A 26,573-nucleotide genomic window follows, 5' to 3' on the forward strand; every position below is an offset into this window, starting at 1 on the left:
ACCTCCGTCCTTGTCCCAACTGGTGTCCCTGAGTGCCGTCTCCAACCACCTCCTAGGCCCAAAGTACTGCCTGTCCCTCCACCTGGAGAAGCTGTCCCGCTCACCTGTATCAGCACCCCGCCGATCCCGATCTCTGTCGGTATTTCTTTCACTGCTTCCACCACCTGCACCAGAACCGCCACCACTTCCACTGGTACCTTCGCTTCCACCTCGTTCCCTTTCGGCAGCGCTACCACCTCGACGTAATCCACTGCCACGTCTTACAACACAAAAATATTTAATTTTATCAGGAACTAATTTTAACAGTAAATCAAGTGTCATCAGCCTTCATTTCAGCAATTTAAGATGATAAAGGATTTTACGGGATGATTACAGTTACAGTTAATTTAAACAAACATCTTAATATCAAATATCTTATCCCATTCAGCCGGATTTTAGGGAATGAATCCATGGAATGCCACAACTTCAATGTGGAAACTATGAAGTCAGTAAATAATGATAAAATTAACGATATAAAAGCCAGATTAGAGACAGCAAACCGAAGTAAATTCGTAAATTTGATGAATTCCATCAAAAATTTAATTATTTAAGAAACATCGTTTGCTATGGTGTCGAAGCTTACGGATGTTAACTTTAAAAAACATGAATTTTTAAAGAACCTGGTGAAAAAAGTAAAGAAGGGATTTTAGGTCTTCGGAATCTTTTGTAGAGCTAATGTTAAGCAAGGAGAATAAGATTGGCCTAGTTGGGAGGAATGGATGAGCAGCAGACTTCCTGTGTCCTCTTATGTGGCAGACCAGGGGGCACAGGATAAGAAAGGTTCGTTCGTCTACGATAAGAAAAGTTCTGTTCTAGACATTTAGAAGAAGATCTCTGCCTAGCTGGTTCAAGTAGACAGAAATTATTGTAGGCTTGTTCAAAATAGAACGGAGAAGAACTGTAGAAGCAAGCTACGTCCTTGGAGGATTAATGAACTAATGACTAACAGGAAGGAATAAATAGTAATAAGGAAGTAACAAAAAGACATATTCTGAGAAGTTTAATTCAGAAGGTGGCCCCGGAAATGGCACCTCTTTGCCACTTTAGAAGAGGTGATCCAGATTAGATTTTTGTTAGGTAGAATCCATAGATATTGAATTGTATTTTCTTCTTGCCCCTTTAATTCCCCCGCACATCCGACTTAACACATTTTGGGATTCTCAACTTCTATGTAATATCTGCGGCAGGTAAAAAAAAGTGAAGTTTAAGTATTGATATTTGTTTAACAATTTAAAATTGTTGCTTTTGTAATTATGTGCAGAACAAGAGAAATTTAAAATACATTAACTCTTTTGGAGAGAGAACTACATTCTGTTAAAAAAACTGCATATGTTAAAAGACATTGTTTAACATACTTACAATCTCATTGAGGGATAACCGAACATATCTTCAGAAAACATAGCATCTGCGTCAATAATGACAGAATGATCAGGGTGAAATCCTCCATCTAGCAATGAAATAAGATCTTCAGGGACATATGAATCTGCTCCTTCTTCTCCTTCTTCACCTTCTTCATCATCTCGTGATAGTAGGTTGTTTACTGCCAAATTCACGTCCAAATTTGTTCGCTAAACATATTTTGTTAAATTAGCTAAATGTGCATAGATTGGGAAAATAAATTATTTGAAGTATTTTAATTTTCCACAAATAGAGATGTTTTGAAGTTTTTGTTTAATATGACCTCGTATATCTAATCGACAATCTCATAATGTACATTGTATCACAGCAATGCAAGTAAACTGGGCATGATTGAAATGATCATGGCCACAAAAAATAAAAATAAATAAATAAATAAATAAAAATAAAAATGCTTTCCAACCATTAATACAATCATTTTTTGTTTACCTGTAACTCCCTGATAATGAGATTTCTGCTTTTTCCTTGTAAAACGACTTGAGCCTGCGAGACCAGTTCTTCAGGTACGTATGGTGCTGAAATTACTGACCTACTACCTCCTCCAGAGCTGTTACCACCCATAATTACGCCGGTACCAGACGGTCCTCTGCCCCTATAAAACGTAAGATAATTTTATGAAGTACATAAAATTTGTATCTATTTGTATAATTAAAACATTTGCTAGAACAATAAAAATTGTTACAATTAGGTTTTTAAAAACAACTAATTACCTTGTCAAATTGGATGTTGAAGAACGTACAATACGCGCCCTAGTACGGGTTACCTGTCTTCCTCCACCACCCCCGCCGCCTCCTTTCGAGCTGCAACAAAATTAACAATACATTTTTTCCACAAATCTGGATTCTCGTGCGGCATAATGCGCAATCATCCAAAAGATTTTTTAGTTTAAGAAGAGAAGTGTAAGGATTTAGTTAAGAAATGTGCCCATTAGTTATTGTTGTAAAAATAGTTTTATATTGCAATTTTTTGTTATTTTAAAAATGTATTATTTCTTGATTTTTTATTACATCAGTGAGAAATTAGTTTAAAATTTTTGAAATAGTAGAGCAAGGCCAAGTAATAAATAAGTTTACCCAAGCAACTTCTCTAACTAATTTTTACACACAAGAAAACAATATTTCTTTTAAAGAAAAAAATCCACAAGAATGTTTGACAAAAATCACTCCAAGGGGGAACTATTTCTTCAGGCCCAATATCGTTCCAGAGGTAATCAAGCTATTACAACAGTAACTCCTAACACTTTACAATACGGAAGTAAGTTGATAGGTAAAATCTCACTTCTACTTAAACAACGTATCACACACACTCACTAAAGGAAGAGTCCAATAAGGGAACCAAAGAATTTCGATTATGATTCTGGAAGTACATTTCTGTCGTTTCTTATAAAATAAAAATGAATATACAAAAAAAAAGAAGATTGGAACGTATTAGTATTAGAAACAGTGACGTACTCGAACTAGGATAAATTGAATTCTTCAAAAATAATATAATTAACTTTAATAATTATGGATAACTTCATAAAAAAATACATTCTTTGACAAAAAATTCAATACGCATTTACTGAATTTTACGAAGATCTCTACTTGTGCTGCTGAGACGTAGAACATCAAATCCTATGAAGTCTGCTAGTGTAGGATCCTGGCGAACAGGTCGACAAAATAGGATCTCTCTCGTCTAGGTGTTTAGCCATTCGAAGTGAGGGGAAAATCAGGCGACAGATAGTTAGGTCCCTGGAGAATCCAATGGAGGCATGAACTATTTTGTAGCATAGTATAATATATATAACAGGCTATATAAAATGGAAGTACATCGAGTAGCAGTAAAAATGGGTGGATGGAAACTCCGACCCAAAGTCAGTTGAAAACAGGTACTCATCTAAATTTACAACGGTATTTATCCAACTAATCGATTTGGAATATGGTTAGCCTACAGATGGAGGGGACCACTGTAAACCGAGGGAATATAGTGTAGATTTTGTTAGGAAAAAGAAGAAAAGGCTCATTACATATTAAGCCAGTGCGAATAGCTCAGTTCGTTATGAGAAGAAAAATGCAAGCCTTCTAAGTTTGCTCAGGAGCTCCTCACCAGCTGACAAATGAAATAGAGAGACTAGGAGAAATGCTCTAAATAGTGGGTGCCAATAGATCTATCCTTTAGATCGCGGTAAAAATGGCTTGATGGATAATTTCATAGATTCTAATTTACTGAGTGTGGATACTCACTTTTGTTGAAACATAAAAATCAAAGATAAAATTTTAAAAATAAAATAATAAATTAAATTCAAATAAAATGTATTAATACTGCCCAGCTGCGGGAAAGAAATAATTATCATCTTCCTACTTTGCAGAGAAATAAAAGTTCCGATTTCGTAAGGAAAGGGCGTAGTAAACATTTATTAACTATAGGAAAATTAACGATTAACATTAACATAAAATAAATGTGCGCACTTTAACTGCAAGAAAAATTACTAAATATTTTTACGTAGACACTGAACGTTACAAACATCTGATAAATGTATATATTATTGAATAAAATACAAAAAAGTTTTGTCAATAATAACTCCATTGATTACTTAAATATTAGAATCAAATGGTTTAAAAGTTTTGGGGAATTAAAATTTCACAAGCGATTTCCTTGAAAATCAATAGTTCATTTAAAGTGACACATAAAAAATCTTGCTACGAATATTATGCTAAATGAGAAGTGCTTACGAATTCCCAAATATAGACTTCATTGTTGACAAACAAACGGAATCACCTAGAGGGTCACCACGATTTCCATACCTGAGAACACAGAAAATTACCTTCATCTTTAAAAGGGAAATAAATTCATTGAATCAGACATGGAAAATCTGACATAATTATGTGTTAATCAGCCTCAAAACACTGAGGTGCATCAAAATGAACTTACACCAAAGCAATACAATTCGAAACAATACCTTTTGAGGGCTAGATACATTCAGTACCTGTCTCAAATATTTCACTTAAAAATATCAATCCAGGAATTTTCGCTAACCTTTTAAGAACATACATGAAAACTATCCATGAAATAATTCTTATTTTTCAAATAATGTCCATAACTTTTCCTACAACTGCAGATTAGGCACCATTTCCCTAGGACTGAGCAAATGTATAATTTGGTATTCAAAAAAATATATATATATCTAACGATGAATAATTTTCTGCAGGAATCAAGAATGAAGATATCACCACAAGGTAATCCGAAAGTATAAAATAGAAGCTATCATCAATAAGTAACTATCAAATAGATCAAATATACGTATAATAAAAGAATGGTTATTCAGAGAGGGGATTATACTAATTTTATCGTAAACACTTTCCTAGATTTTGCTGACAGGATAGATACAAATACAACGTGCACATATCATAACCTTCTTTCAAAGCATTCAGTACATTTAAAAGAGAATCAACACTCAAAAATCTAGACAAACAAACTAATTAGTGATACATAGAACCAGGAAGAAACATTGAATTAGAATGATCCAATGTAAAATACCACTATTTTCATCGTAATCGTGCACCTTTTACGTTTTCTACCGACCCTATTTACAAAATGTCAAACACAACTTAATTTTTTCAGCCCATCCAACTGTTTCATATAAAATGACGGTCTTAAGACCGTCTTAAAAGATTTTGGAATCCCCACCTCAAAAGCAAGTCCAAGTTAACAGAAATATTCTAAACTAAACTTTTACTTCCTTCAATACTTAATTTATTCAATTACTATTACTTTTTTATAAAATTAGATTTGATGCTCAATCAAACCATTGAGGGCAGTAATTCATTAAGATTTAAAAATCGGCAAGCCTGTCTTAATAATATAGCATAAAGATGCCTTTTTCAGCAAAGTATATCAAATTTTCGTGTTAGATTAATACTTGGAAAAAGATTATATAAAATATAATATTATTTACTTCATATTTTTACTCCAGTCAATGTAGTTAAGATTTTATTGCATTTACCTTAAACCTTTAAATACATAAAATATTGACTAAAAAACTGATGTATGTACATATATGTAAACTGTGTACACTTGATTAGAACATAAGTTGTTTTAGGAAAAAAAAAAAGAGTTGAAACTACATTGTACTTAAGAATTATTTTTCTTAAAATATCTCTCTATTTATTAGAAGACTAAAACACAAAAACGCCCTAAAAATGCGGAAACTGGCAAATTCACTATCTTTTCTTCAGCTTGGCCCAACGAAGAAATTCATAAATATAAAATAAAATGTGATTAAGAAACTACTTAAAAGGCGATCAGCAAAATAGTTATTAAAAACAAAATAATAAAAATCTATCCAGAACTTCATAATTAAAACTCTTCAGCTATTTAGCGGAAGCACTACTGGATTAAGTCTAATAAAATATTTAAATACTTGATAATTGAGAAATCATCAATTACTGCAAAAACTAAAGAAACGTAATTATCACATCAACATTGTCATAAAAGTAAATTAAAATAAAGTAAGTAAAGAAAAGTAATCGCCTATTTTTTCAGGCGGGGCTTAACGTCCAACTAGCATTTACTAGGTGTCGTGGACGGAGGCGAATAGCAAACGTACTTTACTATTTCTCAATTAACCATTAAATAAAATCCAAGGCCAAGACCGGGAATCGAACCCAGCACCACAATGCATATTAGCTTTGCAGGTCTCGCCTCTTAACCCGCTCGGCTACCGTGGCGCCTGTAAATTAAAATAAATTTGTTTATGGATAACGAATGTTTAAGAAGAACCCTAAACAAAAACATTTCTTTTTGTAAAAAACGGATTTTCGATTTGGAAATGTAATCGGATACATCGTTTTGAAGTATTCTGAATATGAAAGCTTTTATTATTATTATTTCGCTTGGGTACCACCAAATGTCACAATAAAGTTTTGGCCAAAATCAGTCAAGCGCAAGAACCACTTTCCTGAATCGTTTTTCAATTTTTAACAATTGTCTCGAAAACTGCTCCAACGATTTTCTATAAATTAGTAACTAATGTATAATTTTAATTTGAAAAAATTTGTCCCAAAAAAATCGATTAAGGGTACTTCTAGAAAAGAAAATAGGTAGATCCCCTCTAATGTGCCAATTTTATTAAATGTACTTTGGGTTAAATTTATCGCTAGAAGACGACAGAAGTCCTAATTTGGAAGTACTTCTTATACTACTAGTAATCTGTAGATCTGTAGTTGGTTACCTGCAATACTTTTGTGTTCCGTAAGAAAGCCCGGACTGAATAATTTAATACTTAATCGAGAATAAACATTAACTGGAATGAAATTTCTGCAAAGATGTAAATCAAAATCCGTATGCAAAGAATGAAATTTGGGTACAATTTAAAATGTCATGCGATTTGATATTTTTAAAGCTTGCAAAATAAAGACTATGGCGAACTGTTGTTTAAAAATTTAATTCAGGTAAAATTTATTTTAACTAACGTGCATTCAATAAAACTTTGTCCACTTAAGTGCGAACACGAAAAAAGAAGACGTTAGTTTAGAGCATTTTTTTTCAGATTTAAAACAAAATAAAATTATGAGCATAATGCAAGAAATTTCTTTAAAATTATCATAAAATTAATTTGCATATATAATTTAAAAATTATGATTTAACAATAGCGCATTAGGAATTATAGACAAACGAATTATTAATCCATCTACAAAGCAAGTCATTTCAAAATTTTGCGATATCAAATTTTTAACCACGGTAAGTAACTCTCCGTCAAAGTTTTTACGTTCAAATTATTACACAATGGTTACGATGAGTGAGGGAGAGAACAGTTTTTATATTAGACACGGTTCTACTCTAAATGCAAGACACTTCCTTCGGTCAGAAGATATCGATCCTAAAAATATAATAATTTTCTATCATTATGAATCGTAGATATAAATATTTAATTTTTTTAAAATGAAGTACGAAAGCTATAAAGTACAACCAAAACCTATTCATTTAACTCAAGCAAATCTTGAACGAGTGAGAGTGAACGCAATAAATAGCTAAGTTGATGTAACAAAATTGATTGGATATTTATGTGTCAGGAATCATAAGATTTACATTTTACAATTCTAAAAGGTGAAACCAATAATTGACATTCTCTAGGAGTAAGTGTGAGCCTTATTCAAAGAAAGAAAAAAATAATAAGTTTATTCATTAACGTTATTTAAAATTAAATTAAATTGTTAAAAATAATACATTTTAAAAAAAAAGAACAAAAATTAAACACGATACTTTTTCTCTTAAGCTCTTCAAGTATATCTTACTTTTTGTTGCTGTCATTTTTAGTGAGATCAAGTCTATCAGAAATAATGGAAAAAGCAACTCTGCAAACTTTGCCATCGTCTAAAAGCAGAGCAAAATGATTCGGGCCGATAGCTATTTTCTTCACTCCCGATTTAATAACAGAAAGGGCTTGCGGCGGTGAAACAGGTCCAAATCTGTTTAGTCGATCAGCTACTTCTTTTAGCCTGAAAACAAAATAAAAAGAATTACTAATAATAATAAACTGGATTTTTACAAGGTAAATAATGAAATGTAAAAATTTAACAATGCTTTTTTTCCAGAAGAAAAGGAATTCAGATCTTTGGTCACTTATGGAACAATCTTCAAATTTCTAGCATTAAGTTTTAAATAAAATTCAAAGCTTTGATTAGGATGGAACCTACAGTTCGAATAGAACATATATGTACCTTAGCTTGGTAGCCGCTTCTACAATCACACAGCTATTGTTTTTCATCTAAATACATTATTCAAAATGATTGATAGATTACATCATTATCCTAGCAGGAATACAACTGTAAAACCTTGTAATTATCTGGTAAACACAGTCAAATAGATTTAAAGTTTAACTCAAGACAATGCTTGCCCTTTCATATCTCTACTACTAGGAGATATCATGGGAGGGTTTCACAGTAAAACGGTTGATATCAGGGTTCAAGCTTAGCACCAAGGTTCCGCATGTCCCTCTGTTTCAAGAGTAAAGCTTGTCAAAACTTTGAAAATAGATTTAGAGGAGGACCTAACATTGTTTAGCCGATGTCTTAATCAAGAAACCAATACATAAATATTTGAAGCAAATAATTCTCCGTTTTCCTAACCAAAAGTTTGCTGCTAAGCTTTAACCATGATTACATGTGGATTTGAAGAACTAGATGAAAAAATAAAAAACAGCAAATGATACCATCATTTACACCTTGAGCTACGTGACTTGGTCAAAATCAAACTGGATGAGAAAGAAGAAGCTTTATGAGAAAAAAGCTGTTCGAATTGGTACCCAGAAATTAACTTAGCGAAGAGTGAATATAAAATCATGAGGCTATTTACAAAAAAACTTATTTACTACAGGATAGTAAAGAGAATATTGCAAGAATCAATGCCAATTATTTGGACCAGTACTAATTAAAGACAGTTCTTTACAGAAGAAAGGCCCTGAAATAGGTGAATTAGGAGGTATCTGAAGCCATGGCAGCGCGAGGTTTGTTCGATTACGATTTCCACAATCGAGGAAAAGACTACTGGGCACAAGGAACCCCTGATTAGAGAAACACATTAACGAAGAATAAATAAATCTATTTAAATAAACAGGTCCATTAAATAAAACAACTCCTATTAAATGTTTTTACTGGACTTTTTGGTCTAAGAAGGTCATATTAACATTTTTAAGTCGTGTTTTAAACTCTTCTATTGCAGTAAATAAACATTGATTTGGTTTTTTTTTATATTAGTAGTGAATCTTTTTTTTTCTTGATATAACGTTAGTAGCTTTTGGTGAGACTTTCAGTTTGCTTTTATTCCACAAAACATTTAAACGAAGAGTTTTGCGTACCAATCTTCAAGAAAAAGATCCCTATTATTATCACAAATAAAATTTAAAAAATCATATTAATGTTTTAAAACTCTTATAAAAAAAAAAGCTCTCCTTTTTCTTACTGAGGCAAATTTTAGATTAGCAATGCAAATAACGCCTATGTTGTCAAAAATTCACCAAAATAATTGGGCCTGCAAAGATACTCGATGTATGACTCATACGTTTTTAAAATTGGGAAACCCGAGATAAATTCCATCTCAAATACAATTTCGCCAACACTCAGGGATAGCGTGGGATATGAACATAGGTACTTTTGCCACGTTTAGAATATCATCTATAATACATTCCTTACCTTTTCTAATAAAAGAAATACACTTATCTAACCTTTAAAATTATGGAAAATTTCTGAATTACAAGTTCAATAAGTTATTTTTTTCTTAAATCAAATATTTCATGTTTTCACATACACACTTAACTAAGAAACAACATAGTTTTCGTGTTTGCATAGTAAACAAATTTCATAACTGCCTTGAAAAGCCAACATATTTGTTGAAAAATTGAAAATTAAATATTGTTTAAAAAATAAACAAATAAAAAAAAGAAAATAACCTACATTGCACAAAACCTATAATTGCACCCACAATTATCTCTGACTTCTGACGAGATTTTCAGATGTTGTTAGTTCTTGGATAAGCTGATTATAATCATGAGAAGGAAATTGTGAACTTTATGTATTTCCGGATGTAACAAGTACTCGTACAAGAACTTCTATTACGCATGAAGTTTGGTTGGTAACATATTGTGTACAGTTGGAACGCTTTGGAGAGCCCACGCTAATGATTCGTACGTTCAAAAGGGTAAGAACAGTACTATAGACGACTAATGATGAGAGTAGTATGAAAGTTGTAAAAAGTAGTAGTAAGTATAGTTAGCATCATTATCTTGAGATTAGTGCGTAGTCAAGCAAGAATTGTGGCTTGTTTAGTAAGAAGGCAAATTTTAGGGAAACATATTTGGGAAAGAATAAGATAGATTGTGATGGGAAGATCAATGCTAATCCTCCATAAAGGGGGGCAAATATATTAAAACTAAAAACTACTTGGAAAAAGACTTCTGTTATTGAAAAAAAAAAAAAAATATTTAGCATCAGAAGAGAAAAAAAATCATCGAAGCGTTTACCAGTGGTCCATGTTACATTTTCTGGACTTAAAAACATGCTTGTGACTGAACCTCAACTTAATGTACCTAATTAAATGATATAACATTGATTGCAAATTAATCTTACTCACAAAATTTTATCAAAATTATTTTTAAAAAAATATTTACTAGATTACAGTTAAGTTATCGTTACACATTTACTTTTATTTTCCAAAGTATTACCGGCCTCCATCATCGGGCAGTGACCGGTAAGAGGCACTTAAAAGAAAAGAAAATCGAAGTGCAGGTAGTGGGATTCGAATTCAGCACCTCCGCATAGGAATTCAATGGGCTAACTACTGAAAAACTAACTGCTAATAATAATTAAGTTTTATTATTAAGTAAAACTATTGATCAAACCTCTTCAATACATAACTGTCACTTCTTATAACCTTTTTTTAAATCACGTAACTAAATGCAATAATCATTAAGACAACGCTAATTAAAAATAAAATATTTTGTACCCATATTTGATCAATTTAAATTCTTTTTCTTAAAAAAACATTAAAGACAACAAATATTAATTAATCCATCGTAGCATTACTTCATTCCTAAAACAAAACTGGGACTTCCACTTAAGGGTAATACCATAGAACTAAAACTAATGGAACTTACATTCAGATTTATATCTGTGGAAGACAAAACACTTATACCGCTGCGAGTATAAAACGCAACGTAAATACAAGACCAAATAAATTTGAGAAATATCAACTTTAAGGAAGAACCCGAGCAGCTACCTACTTAATCAACAAAATCGATTATATTGGGAAAAATGAATGCAGAAAAAGAAACATGGAATAGGTTAGTTTTTACATCACATTAGCTAAATCCTCCCTACAATATTTCATTAAAAATATTTAATTACTATCGCTCTTAACTATAGATTTCAATCATAATGCAGAACGTACACTTCATGTCTGTAAAATACAAGCGTTACAAATAATTGATTAATTTATTCCTAAGGTTCAACTTAAGAAGTTGGTAATTCAAAAATCGCATTCGATAAAATAAGCATTAAACAAAAAATATATTGTAAAATATGTCACAAATATAAATTAGGAAATTACGGTTATTAAAAATAACGAAGTCAATGGCTTATGATACTAAATAATTAAAATGTTTATAATAGACATTTCCAAGATACTTTAAAGGCTTCACACAACAAAAGAGAACAGCTGAAAATATGTATAATGAAAAGATTAAGAGGACCCGTAGAAGGGTCTGGAATGTAACCTATGGATCAACTATACCACAAAGGAAAAAATTTCTATTTTTTCCACAATGTATTTTCAAAATAAAAATTTCAGCTCTAGCTCTAAAAATATATGATAAAAATATATCTAACAAACATAATTGTCCTGTCCTTGGCTAGTAAAATATATTCAACATAAAAAGTGCATATTATGAGTAAAGGTGGGGTCTCAGCACCACGTTGTTATTAGCAATACCCCACATTATGAAATTACTGCTTAATATAATCAATCGCTGAGAATGTAGTAAACTAATTGTGATGCCTCAAAGTAATATAATAAGTTAGTTATTTAGTCGTAGGTCATTACTGCAGCGTTGGCGAAGAAAATTTTACAAACCTATCATTTAGCTGGTCTTCAGTTCCAGGAATCGGATGAACAACAAATTGCAGAGACGACATCACTAATCGACTTACAACACAACTTTTTCTGTGAAACGCATAAAAATTTTCATATTTTTAATAAAAAATAGTCCTTAAACTCGTTACAACACTAAACAATGGCCGACAGATTGTGAACGATCTCAACCAATGCAGGTGCTTGAAAGCAATGAAAACAGGATAGCCAACTTAAAGGTTAATGGTAATATATTTAACTAGACTCTAATGTTAAAAATATCACGGGATAAAGATGTATGAAAAATAAAATTTAAACAAAACCCTAAATTTGATAAAAAGAAATAATGATATTGCCGAAATGCACCAACAAAATATACGTCGTAATACTTTTATGTCATATGTACCACCCATATGATAGTTGGTGCAACCGTGATAATTCAAATGAAAACTTTTGAACGGGAACTAACTTTAAAAATGAATAAAAAACATGTAATGCTTTAGAAGATCTTTTAAAGTTCCTTATTAATTCAAGTCTGTAATTTGAATAAAATATAGCTTATTATGTGAAGGTAGTGTATACCTTTATCTTGAAATGTACAAATCCTCCAAATTAGCGAGTTTAAGGTGAGTGTTAAATCTGAGATAACTTTAATCCAAATAACAGTTAAAATTACATGAAAATAATTGGTGATTCATAATAAATTATGTATACTTTAATGAGAAAATGTGATTGTTTCAAAGGGTTCAAATAAAATACCTACTACCATTTTGCGTAATTCGTAGAGAGCTTAATTAAAAATTAATTTTTCCATAAGTTACTGGCAAACTACGGATAGTTTCTAAATCTCTTCATGAACCCTTATTTCAAATTTTGGTTTCTGAGCAACGTTTGTCGAGTAATAATAAGTAAAGCTGAGAAAAATCGAGATGATAAAACATTAGTATTTTATAATATGCATTGGAAGTTGTTTAAGACAGGTGATTTTTATTTTCATTATTTGTATAGTCACTAAGTCAATAAATATATTCAATGCGTTCTTGCAAGTTTCGTTTGAAATATTTAGTCCTTTAAATTTGTTTTCGATTTCATTGAAAAAGTATAGCTCCTTTAACTGTTACTATTTATTTAAGATCGTTTGAAATGTCTTATTATTTATTCGTGGTTTTTAGACCTGCAATTCATAATTTATTTCTTTTTATGGCACCGTTCTATAATATTAACTCTGTTTCAGATTTACGACGCTACTTTTTTGATCACTGTTAAGGCGAAGATTTCATGAAACATTTTTATTTTTGCTAGCAGCATTTTTTTATCAAACTAAGAAGGTTAACGTTAAGTACTTTTACTGTGATTTTCAAGCAACTTATCGCTAAAATAATATATGTATGTTTTATTTTCAAATTATTTATGATATTATTTAATATTTGTAGAGAAGTGTGTTGGTTTTTTAGGTTTTAATTAAAAATAACTCGCGAGTTAATAATACTGGTGACCCCTTTTTAAGTGAACAATGGTTTAAGTTTTTCTTTTATCATATTTATCCTAAACTTTCTTTTGAATTGTGTATATACTGTAAATAAAGTAACCTAATACTGTGGCAATATGACAAACGACGATAAAGCAAATGGTTCAAAAACGGAGGATTCAAGTACAAAGGAGGAAAGCAAAACAATAAAAATAGATTCCGAAGGTGAGATAAATTATATTAGCATTAAAAATCCTTTTTTTTTGGCAGATAAACCGGAGATGTGGTTCTAATTCTCAGACATTACTTAGTGTATTGTGTTTAGAACTGCTATTTCAATATGTCAACCCATGCGAACTTATCTCACATTTTTGATAACATAGGGAATCTCTGTTCAGTTGTAAGTTTCATAGTGAAAATTTAGCAGTTATTAAAAATTTCATTTTTATGTTAAAAGGAGAGTTAAGGCTTTTTTTTTTACAAGCCTTCAATACTTGACCTTTTGTTCATTCTCTTTCTTACAGCCCAATAACGGTTTGAAGAGTATTGAAAAGAATTACATTTACCCAACACTTAAAGATTGAACCAATGTGAAAGGCTCGATAGGTCATTTCACATTTGCCACAAGGAGGTAAATCAAGCTTTAAGCATTGCTAATGCCTTAATATTTGTTAAGGAAATGGGTAAGGTTCTTCCAGACTTAGGCCCTCTTAAGCCAAATTGTCTGCTTTTCAGCTCCGCAAGATTCGCAATGGCCAGGTCTCCAATGAAGCGTTGCCAGCTGTCCATGTGTCAAGTTTTGTGACTTACTTGTAGGAAACTTTTAGCTTTTAGTTTTGGAACCTAAGGAAGTTATTGATTGTATGTCAGCTAGGGAATCAAAAAACTTTCTTTTCGGCTTGTATTCCCAGAACCGTCTTAATAATTGTATCTTGAGATCATCAATCATCGCATTAAATAATCTGGCTCGAATAAAGCGATGTGCAAGATATGACGGTCCAATTCCCATCTAGTAAAGCTCTTGCCTCCCTCCGCGTAGAAATCTTATGAAACCGCTTTGTTTTCTTTGGAATTCATTTCTGATCTCTCGAGTTTGGTCACTTTGGTAAATTAAGCTTCTTTTTTCTATAAACCTACATTAGACGTCATTTCTCTTGTTTTGTAGAAAACGCTTAATGATTTCTTGGAATTTCTAGAAAAAACGATTTACCATTGATAAAATACTAGTGAAACAGGCCTAGCTATTAACAGCTGTAAGGTTTTTTATATTTTAAGATTGGCAAGTCAGTGGCCTTCCTCCATTCACTAGGAATGTTTCTATACCAAATGTTAATAAAGTTTAATAGAGAAATTCGGGGTTTGCTATCTGGATATATGATGAATTCCGTAAGCAAGCAGGCTACCCTTCTTTGTCATTTTTAAGAACTGTTCCATTTCAGGTAGAAAAAGTTCTTGCAGAATTCTGCTTTTTACAATCGTCTATTATAACTTTATTCACTGTTACAGTTGACACCTTTCTTAGTTTTGTTTATTCAAAAGTTATTAAAATCTATGGACCTTTCTTTTTGATTTTCTTCTTCTTTTTTTCTAATAGTATCTGGGTAGACTCTCACAAGATTGTATTTTTGTTATTTTTAAGGTAGGCCTAGAACGTCATAGCACTCGCAGATTCTGGAAAGGAGTTGGAGGATACATATTAATAAACCTCCCATGCCATCAGTTAAGGTAGATGTAGTTGCCTGGGTAGGTGTTATAAAGACATACTTTCCAAATTCTGAAATTTATTTAAGGCATCTCAATTTGGAGGCAATGTGCTTTTCAGGCTTATACTGCAAAAAGGATATTTCTGGTACATTCTAGAAATCTAAAATTTGTCACTGCAATACTTTCCTTCCTTGATCAGTGAAATTCATTAAAAACGCATTTTTTTTAAAAGTTTATTAAATTACCAATTCATTACTTATTCTAATAATTATTAAAAACAAATTCATTTTATACAGCAGTGGATGAACCTTATTACAGAAATGTTCTTACACTCTTTTTTTTTTTATTACTTACAATATTATGAGGAGAAGATTCTAAATGAATAAAACTAATTGATGATTTGATGAATTACAATACATTTACACCTCTGATTAATTCAATTTTGTAAAAGATTGGCTACCTCGTTTTTTTTATTATTTTAAAGCTGTTGTTCCATTTTATTAATTTCCTGTAACAATGCTGATTTAGTAGATTCGTACGTGTTTTTTTTTTTATCAAACAAATGATTTTCAAATTTCGCTTTACATATTTCTTCTTTTATGAAAGGCCTAAAAATGTATTTATAAATATTAAAATAAACAAAATATGTATTTTTGTATTTAAGAGGATTTTATAATCCTTTCATGCAAATAAAATAAAAAAGAGGCCTTTTTTGTTCTATCACCATTTAAAATTTCACAGGTACCACCGATATTTTGAAGAGTTACCTTACATTAAAAATACGATAAAATAGTCAACTATTTTAGCATGGAAAGTGTCTGGTTTGATCCTGCGGTCCTAACCACATTTTCAATAAATAATTCACTATTAAGCTTCGAGTGTTTTTTTTTAAATCCTAATCATGTATTATAAATAGTATAAATATAGCCACTTATGCGACCAATATTACACAATAAAAATGACACGATTCAGAAACTGGTTTAAAAACTCGTTTCTTGGGAAACTTTTAGATACTTTGGTTCACAGTTTACTTAATTAATTTTTGAGAGGTTAGGAATAGTAATTTGATGAAACATTCCGAAGTAACAGAAGGTTGATAAGGTACAGTTAGGGCAGCTATGTGACAGCCTTTTAGACTTTTTTCTTGGAGGCTTATAGCTCACTAACGTATGTTGTCTGTAATTAAAGATCAACATCTGAAGACCAGCAGATAGAGAGAAACTAATGGATGCTATGAGTTATGATGCGCCTTAATTTAAATATTTTAAAAAAAGGGGTTTAGTAGATCCAGCTATCGACATTTAAATAAAAGCATTTTGTATCAATATCTCAATTACATTTTTCGGCTTAATTTCAGAGGAAAATTAATATTTGGAGAAACTGTCTGCATAATGCTGAGAATCTGACGGATGAAGCTAACAAAAAGATACTACAGCACTGTTAGAACAGACTGCAATAGTAGTAGTTTTAAAAGTGATAAGGCAATAAATAAGTTCGCCAGCTTGGAAACAGAAAGCAAGAATGCACCTTAAATTCCTAAGTTAAATATCAACAAAAAATATTTTTAACAACTCGCTTACATTTGTTGCCTACAATTTTCTATTATTGATTCTTGAGTATTGTTAAATATAGGGCATTTTGACTTGATGTCTTCAATAAGTATTTTCAGATCATTCACTTCTTGGTCGTATGCTTTGATTTCTTCATAACTATTCTGTAGCTCTTCATTTAAAGTGTTCTTACACTAATAAAAAAAAATAGATAAATACATTTCAAAGTAATAACCCCAATAATAGTTGGATATACATCTGCAAAAAGAGAAAGTTTTGAATTACATTATTTAGATTAGATTTAATACTCACAAATAATTCTCTTTCAGAACATAATTTCTCCACCACTTGTATGACATCTTCATTGAACTGTTTGCTATAGAAAAATGCACATTAAGATACTGCAGGGAAATTTTTACTTTAATTTGACTACTCTAATTCACACTTCCCCTTATTTAAAAATTACATGTTCTTATAGATAAGAAGGGTTTTAATTTAATTGATCATAATTCGGAATCATTAAGAAAAAGTTAATAAACTGAACATCGGTGACAAATCTGATTTTTAAAATTTGTACTGCTGGTACATTTAGTAGCGTAGAACTGCATCGGGATACAATACTCCAACCAAGAATTATTAACATGTACGTTCATATTTTGTAATTTTTGTCAGAATAATTCTATTTAGTCAATAACATTCTTATAGGTCAATGCTTTGCCTCGAAAAAGGCGTTATCATGGAAATTCAATATTTAATTAGAAAGTGATGAAAAATTTCACAAAATAGTATAGACAACAATTAACATATCTCTAAAATTTAACCACAATAACATTGCCTCAATACTAGAAATGTATGTTCTGCGAATAACACGCAAAGTTACTACAATACCCACATTTTTTAGGCACCAGCCTTCACTGTCATGAACTCATTTAAAATTAACAAAGAAATTTAAGTAAGTGTATTCAAAAATATGGCATCTATTTTAATGAATAACTTGTCAAAAAATATAATAATAATAATACGCTGATTTGAAAAGAGATTATCTAAAAGGTTAGCGTTCTGGATTCTCACGCACTGAATTCGGGTTTTAAATCAGCTGCCAGCCTTAGATTTTCTCTTCATAGGAGCTTCTTAAAGCTCACAATCCGCTGATGAACAGTACTGTCTGCAGGTCAACAGTACACTGGAAAAAACTTAGGGAGTCAATGAGCTCAAATGTTAACGCGCCTTAAAAATAATACTCTGGTTTATTGTAGGAAAGCAAATTTTTTTAGCTAAGAACATAATTTCTACCGAAATATCACATAACGAACACTGATTTGGAAAGTATTTTTCTATCGCCCTTTTTTCCTTTGTTTAAATTTTGTTCGTATCATCAACTAATAAAGCTGACATACCAAACGTGTATTCCATGATATATTGAAAGTTAAGATATTAAGTAGAGCTGTTAGTTAATAGTAGTTTACGATAATCAGAATGTTTAATCAAAGATTTCTCATAAGTTGTTTTTTGTTTTTTCTACGATTTTTTTCAAGCAGAAATCCCTTTATAAAATTAGAAGAAATAAAGCGAAAACTGATAATTTTATTTCTTGAAGCTTTTAAAAAAAAGATAAGTAAAGCTGGTAAGATTTTTAGTAAAGAATATATATATATTCTTTATATATGCACAGTCAATAGGATGAAAAAATAACTGCCAGTTTCAGTCATGTTAATATAATAAAACTGGCAGTTATTTTTCACCATTTGGTGGAATTATATTTATAATGAACAGTACATAATTATATGTACATCAGTACCTCGGAGGTACACAACACTATGTCACACTTTACATTTTTTACAGGAAAGCAAAGGAAAGATTTTTTTTCGCAGTTTCTTCTTACTTACGATAAGCCCACGGGAGTTATTTTGCTAAAATCTTTGGTGGATATATGTAAGTAACATAAATGCACGTTAACAGATGGTTGTGTAATAAAAAACAATTTTGTATCAGAAACATTAAAAAAATAAATTTTGAAAAAATGCGACTTATTGTTGTATACCTGCGAGATACTGATATATATACAAAAAATATATTTATTATTATTATTTTTTTTTTTTTTTTTTTGGCGCATCAACAGCTGAGGTCATTAGCGCCCGGAGCTTTTTCCAGTGCACTGCCGGCCTCCGGACAGTGTTCTCTCGTTACAGACAACACTGTCCATCACCGGACAGTGAGCTGTAAGAAGCTCCTAGGAAGAGAAAATCTAAGGGTCAGCTGCTGGATTCGAACCCGGGACCTCCGCGTGGGAGTCCAGTATGCTAACCTCATAGCTAATCCCTTCCCTCATTTATTATTATTATTATTAAATCTGTAAATTGATAAAAAAATTAGCAAATTCCATATTTCTCACTCATCATTTTCCTTTGCTTTTTGGATTTCCAAATGGCTTAATTTTAAATTTGCCACAGTATTTTTCTTTTCTTCTATCTCCTTTTCAAATTCCTTTTCTGATTTTTCATATTCAAGGATTCTGCTTTCACAGCCTTTTACCAAATCTGTAAATTAAGTGGGCTCTACATTCAAAAATTTCTAAAGCGCCAAGAAAACAGTTATGTAAACAACGTAACTTTTAACTAGTTATATAAATCTCAGTCACCGTAATTATTCGTTTGAACATGTTTAGATTTTATTACAGTAAAAATAAATTGGGCTTAAAATAATATATATTTGGAAATGTAAAAGTAGAATAATGAATACTTTCACAAAGGTATTTTTTTTCTTTAAACTCCTCCAAATTCTTGATATATGTTTCAGATAGCGCACATAGTTTGTCGTATTCTGTTTGTGCCAAATTATGAGTGTATTGCTAGAACATAATACATAAATCTTTAAAGGAGGTAATAGCTCAAGATAACTTTGTCTAATATAATACATATAACAGTATATATTAAAAACCTTTGCTTTGTTCACGATCTACCTTTTCTTGTATTTTACTTTTTGTAATTCGCACAGTACTTTCCATTTCGTCAGTATCTTGATTATTCATTTTTGTTTGTTTTCATTAAAGATGTACCTCATATACCAATCCCTTCCTTGTCACCTCAGAGCTATCAACTAAATAGGTAAAAATATTTCTGAAATTTGCATTATCTCCAAACATGTTGCCAATAACAATAATGATAATGAACTGGTTTGTATTGAATAAAATATAATTTGTTGATGCTTAAAGACAGATTTAATTTTGGAAACGTATTATTGATATAAGAATGTTATAAACATTAAATATTCTCCGAGGGAAAACATAATTGAAATTTTGCACGGCAACACTGCGATCTTCTGTGATAATTTGTGCATTACTGCCCAAATGTCTGTCAGTTCTGGAAGGGGCGAATGTACGAAGAAGCGTCCGGAATTAACCGCATGCAGTACGGTTAATATGTAAGTAAAATCTAATCATTTAGAACTGATATAATACAGATTATTATCGCAATACCAATTGTAAACCTTTCTTATAATTTTTTTAATTTAAGGCACTCCGAAATTTAATTTAATGTAACTCCGAGTCTCCTCGGAGACTCTCAGAGTCTTTATCTGTCAGCCTCCAGTAAGTGTTTTTTCGCTACAACTCAAAGTAAGCTCAACGAGGTTCCTAGAAATTGAAAATCTGAGGGTATACAGTGCATCGAACTCGGGATTTCCACGTGAAAATCCAGTGCCCCAACCACTGAGCTAATTCTAACGCAACATTATAGCCGCAATCGTAAATTTCGATGGAAAAAAGGAAATCACAGGGTAGGATTATGCGAAAGAATGTAAAGGAAATAAATGTTCATCCTAATAATGCTGTAATTGTGTAAGAAAGTGATTTTTAATTACCTATACTAAGCTCTTCTTTCTTCTTTGAATAGACGACGATTAGGCTTGTCTTTCTACCAGTTTTACATAGACCAATAGTGATATTATGACATTCAAATTTTCTGGTTAGCCACTGCCGGTTCAACAAAAAGTTAGGTTAAAAATAGTGGGAAACAATCTTAGTTTTTTCTTGTACTATTTACTTCTGATTAATTTTCAAGTTTTGACTGGAGCTTATACGGAAGCCCAATTTCTCACTTTTTAATAAAAATTGTATAGATTTTTTTTTTTATTTTAATCGGAATGGTCTAGTTTTTGAGGGAGGCGATTAAAATTATCCACCACTACTCTGCAATATATGGTATGGCTCAACTGATAGGAATAGTAACCCGAAACTATCCAATGTGGCGATTGAATAATTTCCCCGTAAGGGAAAGTGGTCTAGCCATTTCTACAGAGATCCTGGCTTTGCTGCAGGTATTCCATTCAGATAAAATGAAATCCTTACACAGTCTACATATACTTACCCAGCAAAACTTAAATGAACCTTCAAAGATAGTAGACGTGTACAACACTGTGAATTTAGAAAACACTTTAGTAAACAAGTTCATTCCCCCCTCACTCGCTGCTTGTGCATATTCAACACTTTAATTATGCACAAACTATGGGTTAGAGGAAACTCTTCAGCTTATTAATAAAATTCATGACGTAACATAAACTAACGATTCTGATGTCTTATATCAACGACAGCTTAATAAATAATTAACATTCATATAAAAACCAACTGAAGCTACTGCCGCCCATTTTCCAAAAGTTGTAAATTTAATTACTTTCTCACCTATGGAGTACTATTTTTTAAAAATAATTCATACAGAGCGGGGCGCTAATGACCAAGATGTCGATGCGCCGAAAAAAAAAAAAAATTCATACAGAGCTACTAAAAATATTTTTGAACAAATAGGCACTATGTACGGACTGCATTATAAACAATTGTGCAAATGGTCATATAAGCCAACTTTATTTCTGTTAACTTTAATAGTTCACCTCTTTTTTAGATCTCATTTATGAGACATAAAGTTAAATGAGTGCATCATCCTTCCTTCCTTCGCTACAATTAATTTAAAAAACAACATTCATTTCCGTCACGACCAACTATTTCATTTTAAATGAAATAATTATATTTAACTCAATTTTTAATTAATATTTAAAAAAATATTCTTTATATAAGTATGACAAAAGTTTTTTTAAGCGCACATGCGTTATGGAATGATTTTCTGAGGTGCTAATCAGAATTGAGGTTTACTTAATGTTTCATCCAAAAATTAAGGGAAGAGAGCATCCTTGCTACATCTATCCTGGGCATCCTTGCTACATCTATCCTGGGCATCCTTTTCTGACAACCGTACCCATGGAGGTTTTTGGGAAACATAATGTACTTTTCTCGTAGTCCCTTTCTCCTGCTTCAAAATTTAGGATTTTCTTGGTCATTTTTTTTCTGACTATTTCATCTATTCAGAATTTTTCAAATTACTGCTTGTTTTTCTTCATAACTTTATTAGATTCTTTATCTCCATAAAATAGGCGTAGTTGGAAAGTTGGAAAGCTAAGCAAAAAAAAACGGCCAAAATAATTATTATAACTCAAAGTTTACAGATTAGTTATTAAAAATCATAAAAAAGATATTTATGCTTAAATATATTTTTAGCAAAATTATATTCAATGCAATATCTACTCTGACATATTACAAGTCCTGATATTTCCTACCCTCAGAAAGAAAGCTTGACAAATGACTGATTTATAAGTAGATTAAAAGTATTACTAATTAATAGACTTCTAGAAACTTTTAATCGAATGCGGGTCTTTGAATAGTGTTCTCTCATTGCACACAACACTATGAACTCTTAGGGGCTTCTATGAAAGACTAAGGGCTGGCAGCTGCACAAGAACTGTTGATTCCCGCGTGGCAATACAATGCGCTAAACACAGACATAATCCCTTCCTTCAATTATTATTTATGCATAATTAAGAGTTGGAAAAATTCGAGAAATTGTCGTTGGAGCCTGAGAATACTGAAAGACCATGTATGATTTCACATAATTAGTTTTTTCTTAAAATAACTCAAAATCAGAGGGAAAAAGATTATTTGAGCGGCTCAATTAAAAAAAAAGAAAAAAATCCTAGCGATAGAGAGGATATAAAGGTATTATTAGATTTAGTTCTTCGAACTAAGTAATTAGATACTAAATAATCAGAATACTATCCTTATTCAAATGCATGTTTACCTATTGCTGGTTTTATCAGTCTTATAGCGTTTTTTTCTTTTTAATGCTTCTGATCGGTTTTGGACTTTAATCCATCATCAAAAGTTGATGAATCAGTTTAGTGTACAGAATGTTTCGTATATTGATACAGTTGAAGTCACATTCTTTACTTCAAACAAATTAATTAACCACTGATAATGAATGGGAGTCCTAATCCGGTCAGAAATAAAAAAACATGCGACTTACGACGGATATCATCGATGTTATTAGACTTAGATTTTCTTATTAAAAAACTTATCTACTATCTTTATATCCGCTCCGTACTCCTATATGCAGCCCCTGTGTGGTCCAATACTTGTTGCACCAATTACGGGAAGTTACAAAGAGTCCAAAACAAATGCTTGAGACTAGTTGGGTCATATCCCCGGTGGACACCCGTAGATTACATGCATGCAGCACTTGATGTTGCCAGCGTGTCCAGATTTATCTACAATGCTACGGAAAACTGTGTAACTCCCTGTACACATAGTCCCTACCCGCATATAAAAAGTATTATGGACTATAACTTAAGTTCTCTTAATTATAGAAAATACAAGCACAAAAGGCTAAAGCTTTAATTAACTCTACGTAGTAAGGTTTTTTTAAAAAAATTTTTGCCTTAGCATTAAGTTCGACTTGTATCCAATGTAAATGTTGATATCTTGTGGAGAGGATATAGGCATGCAGCCTGAAACCTCCTTTTAAATATATTTGTATAAAAAGTTTTAAATTGTAAATAAACATTTTCAAATCAAATCAATCGATGTTATCCAGTACGGCAAAATGACCAAATTTTCAATGTATTTACTTCTTTGCACTCAAAGTCTAAAGAATTTATTTATTTACTTTTTGCACTCTGTTCTGTTAGATCTTGAAAAAATATATAATAATAAAAATTAAAAAAATAATTTCTAAGGATTGTGTGCTGCGTTACCAAAGGGTCGCTATTTTGCTAAATTTTTGTTTTCTTTGGCCGGAATAAAATATAAATTTCTAATATGAAATTTAAAATAAATTAAAGTATAAATATAAAAGCCGGTAATTTAATGGATAAATGTGTTTCAAAAGAGAGAAAGTTTTAAGGGAGAGAAAATATCTTTGTAGGTAGAACAAATGTAAATCCAACTAGGTGGGCTTAATACAGTACACGGTCCGCAGATGGACTGTAAAAAAGAACACTGCCCGGAGGCCGGGAGTGCACCAAGAAAGGTTCCGGGTACCAGCCACCTTAGAAGTTTAAAAAATAAAAAAAGTATTTTTATTTTATAAATGGTTATACTTGTAGCTATAAGAAGGTATTGCTTTGTGTCATTTCAAGACTTCAACAAATAAGAAGTCAAATTAAAAGAGCGGAAAGAGGAGAGAGAAAATTCATTTATTATTTTGTCTTAGTTCCGTGAACAACATATTTACATTATGTCTAGGGGTTTATTCTAATCAAAAGTTTCTTTATATTAGTGATCTCTTGGTTTTTATTGCAAGATTTGAATAACGTTCTTCAATTTGAATTCTTCTTAAAGCCTAAGTTTAGGGTTTAACTGCTTGGGAAAGTTACTTTTTTTAGGGTGAAGTTTTTTTTTTTGAACAAAAAACAGGGATGTCCCCACTGTAATAATAGCCCCACCACTTGTACGCTTCCACCTCTACTTTGACTATAGTTGAAAGACTTGTATGCCCTTCAGAATTAGCTAGTATGAGCAGTATTAGTGTGTTATCACCACGTGTCGAGAAAGTACTGTGAGTTAATGATCTAACTTATGTTAAGGTGCCGTGAATTTAATTAATGTAGATGGTTTTTATTTACTTATCTCTGTAACTTTCATTGGGATTATCAAAAATGGTGAGCATTTTTTTTATTTTTATATAATCACAAAAAATATTAAAACACATAGATTATAAGGTGTGGAAATTTTTGAATTCCTCTTAGAAAGAGAAGTTCCTGAGATCGTACAGATTTTAATTTTTGAGTCATCAAGAAATATCGGTTTTGAGTTCCTCTCGGTATGGAAAAATAGTTTTTACAAGTTTTTCTCTCACTTGTGAGTGTGTGTATGTGGAATGATCAACGTAACTCAAGAAAAAAAAAACTCGGGAAATTCAAATTGGATATTTGGACTCGGTGCCACCAGTGGACCCTAAAAGCTATCGTTCAAAATCAGCCAATCGGAAGTGCCTCATTGCTAAATCAATTTTTTTAGATTTTGATTTTTTTCTCGGTTACAGCTGCAACGATTAAACTTTGAATGCTCTTGCACACAAAATTGCAACATACATATGTTCATCTATAACTTTTATTTCAAACATTTTTCCACAAAAAAATTCTTCAAAAAGTAGATATGGATGAGAGGTGGGATTACGGGTAGGCTTCCCTCCAGAGAATCTCTTAATTCGCCTGCAATACAAATTCCATATCCGAAGAATATCTGTTGAGCCAAAGTATCGTTTTATCTTACTCTGAGTGTTTGCTTCTGATTTTTTTTGCTAGAAAAGGAATTTCACCAGTAGACCTATTTCTTATTTATTTTTGTATACCAGAACTCCTAAATTAGTACATAAAAATATTAGTTTAGGACTGCCTAGTTAAGTAACAATTTTTCTTCTTTTAAAAAATACTTCTGTCATTAAAAGTGACTAAAAGCATGTTACAATCGAACACTTTATAAAGACGAAACAGTGTTATTCATCAAACAATTTCAGCTGACTCAACTGCTGCAAACTAGCGGAATCCATCAAAAGGGGGCGTGGCAAAGGGAAGTTATCTCTATATTCTGTATGTCTGAGATTTTAAAAGAAAAGTGAAGATTTTTTTTTTAATTAAAAAACACTCATTAGACATTTCGAAACTTATAACAGATAGGTAATCGCAATTAGGGTTGATAACTTCTATTAAAAGTATTTCTTTCTTAACTGTGATTACCTGGCAAAACATTTGTTACAAATATTTGCTGTTAGGAGTGCAACAAGAAGAATGAACATTATAGACAGTTATTTAGTTTTCATTTTTCTGCATGTATAGCATTCGTGCAAATTCCGGGATAATCTTGATTTTTGAACCTGGAATTGAAAAATGTCCAGTTTCTTACAATAAAGGTTTTGTAGTAACTACTCATATAGAGGACTGAAACTTTTAAATAATTTTTTTTTTTCTGCAAGAATATTCTTTTTAGGCCAGTTTTGAAGGAAAGTTGGGAATAGACATCTATCTAACGTGCCAATTTATGCAATCTTTCCTTATCTTACCCATCAATGAAGTATGAGAAATAAGTTTTTAAAATTCCAAGTTGTAAGAAAATAACTTTTCCGGAAGTGGAAATCTCTATGAATGATATTCAGTTTGTGTAGTTTTCAATTTAGGATATCTTATCAATTTATAAATATTTTAAAAACTGCTCTATTCTTCATCTGTCTCTTCAATACTCTCATGTACCACTCTTAGTTTTGGAAAGTGGGGCTTTTATAGGGCCTACTAAGATAGAAGCCCTATTCTAGATGACATAGTACATGCTGATAACTCAACTGCGTTTCAAGAAAACATTAGAATTCTCCAATCTTATTGCGAACAATGGAAGCTCACTGCAAACCTAAAATAGGTGAAAAATCATTATCTTTCGTAAAAGTGGCAGATTATCTTCCTCTGAGAAATGGTTTTACAAAGACGAA

The 26,573-nt window shown here is 31.4% G+C and overlaps 3 protein-coding genes and 1 long non-coding RNA gene across 16 annotated transcripts in view; 2 read left to right on the top strand and 2 right to left on the bottom strand.

The window, feature by feature from the left end:
- hyd (E3 ubiquitin-protein ligase hyd) overlaps positions 1–12,315 on the bottom strand; it is a 45,917-nt gene extending 33,602 nt beyond the window's left edge. The window contains exons 1-7 of one of the 9 annotated variants that reach the window (XM_074127461.1): positions 12,058–12,315; positions 7,728–7,931; positions 4,167–4,238; positions 2,166–2,255; positions 1,885–2,047; positions 1,399–1,607; positions 3–259 (exon numbers count right to left, since the gene is read on the bottom strand). In XM_074127461.1, coding sequence (XP_073983562.1) covers positions 3–259; positions 1,399–1,607; positions 1,885–2,047; positions 2,166–2,255; positions 4,167–4,238; positions 7,728–7,931; positions 12,058–12,119 — 1,057 coding nt within the window. In that variant the 5' untranslated portion in view covers positions 12,120–12,315. The remainder of the gene's footprint in view (positions 1–2; positions 260–1,398; positions 1,608–1,884; positions 2,048–2,165; positions 2,256–4,166; positions 4,239–7,727; positions 7,932–12,057) is intronic. The other 8 variants (XM_074127462.1, XM_074127458.1, XM_074127463.1 and 5 more) reach the window with 8 other exon arrangements.
- A 130-nt stretch (positions 12,316–12,445) lies between these two features.
- Positions 12,446–16,097, top strand: LOC141453842 (uncharacterized). Of its 3 annotated transcripts, XR_012458250.1 has the most exons (4): positions 12,446–12,680; positions 13,289–13,747; positions 15,162–15,265; positions 15,968–16,097. It is a non-coding gene; the product is annotated as an uncharacterized lncRNA (long non-coding RNA). The 3 variants fall into 3 exon arrangements; XR_012458249.1 differs by lacking the exon at positions 15,968–16,097 and having other exon boundaries at positions 15,166–15,392; XR_012458248.1 differs by lacking the exon at positions 15,968–16,097 and having other exon boundaries at positions 12,447–12,680; positions 15,162–15,392.
- LOC141453831 (uncharacterized) lies at positions 15,535–20,907 on the bottom strand. Of its 2 annotated transcripts, XM_074127491.1 has the most exons (7): positions 20,635–20,907; positions 19,736–19,872; positions 19,516–19,624; positions 19,169–19,313; positions 17,089–17,152; positions 16,807–16,970; positions 15,535–15,834 (listed from the first exon to the last, which is right to left on the bottom strand). In XM_074127491.1, exons 2-7 carry the CDS (start codon positions 19,802–19,804, stop codon positions 15,705–15,707), a joined length of 681 nt encoding a protein of 226 aa, XP_073983592.1. In that variant the 5' UTR covers positions 19,805–19,872; positions 20,635–20,907; the 3' UTR covers positions 15,535–15,704. The 2 variants fall into 2 exon arrangements, with proteins under 2 accessions (XP_073983592.1, XP_073983594.1); XM_074127493.1 differs by lacking the exon at positions 20,635–20,907 and having other exon boundaries at positions 19,736–20,014.
- LOC141453832 (ras-like GTP-binding protein RhoL) overlaps positions 20,095–26,573 on the top strand; it is a 51,256-nt gene continuing 44,777 nt past the window's right edge. The window contains exon 1 of one of the 2 annotated variants that reach the window (XM_074127495.1): positions 20,095–20,196. Coding sequence is in view for 1 of the 2 variants with exons in the window: in XM_074127494.1 (XP_073983595.1) it covers positions 24,751–24,753 (3 nt within the window). In the remaining variant the exon portion in view is untranslated. Of the gene's footprint in view, positions 20,197–24,588; positions 24,754–26,573 lie in introns of those variants that run through there. The other variant, XM_074127494.1, reaches the window with a different exon arrangement.

This window comes from Rhodnius prolixus, unplaced genomic scaffold (genome assembly GCF_049639745.1).
Source record: "Rhodnius prolixus isolate KJV_2025 unplaced genomic scaffold, Rpr scaffold_3, whole genome shotgun sequence".
Classification (NCBI taxonomy): Eukaryota; Metazoa; Arthropoda; class Insecta; order Hemiptera; family Reduviidae; genus Rhodnius; species Rhodnius prolixus.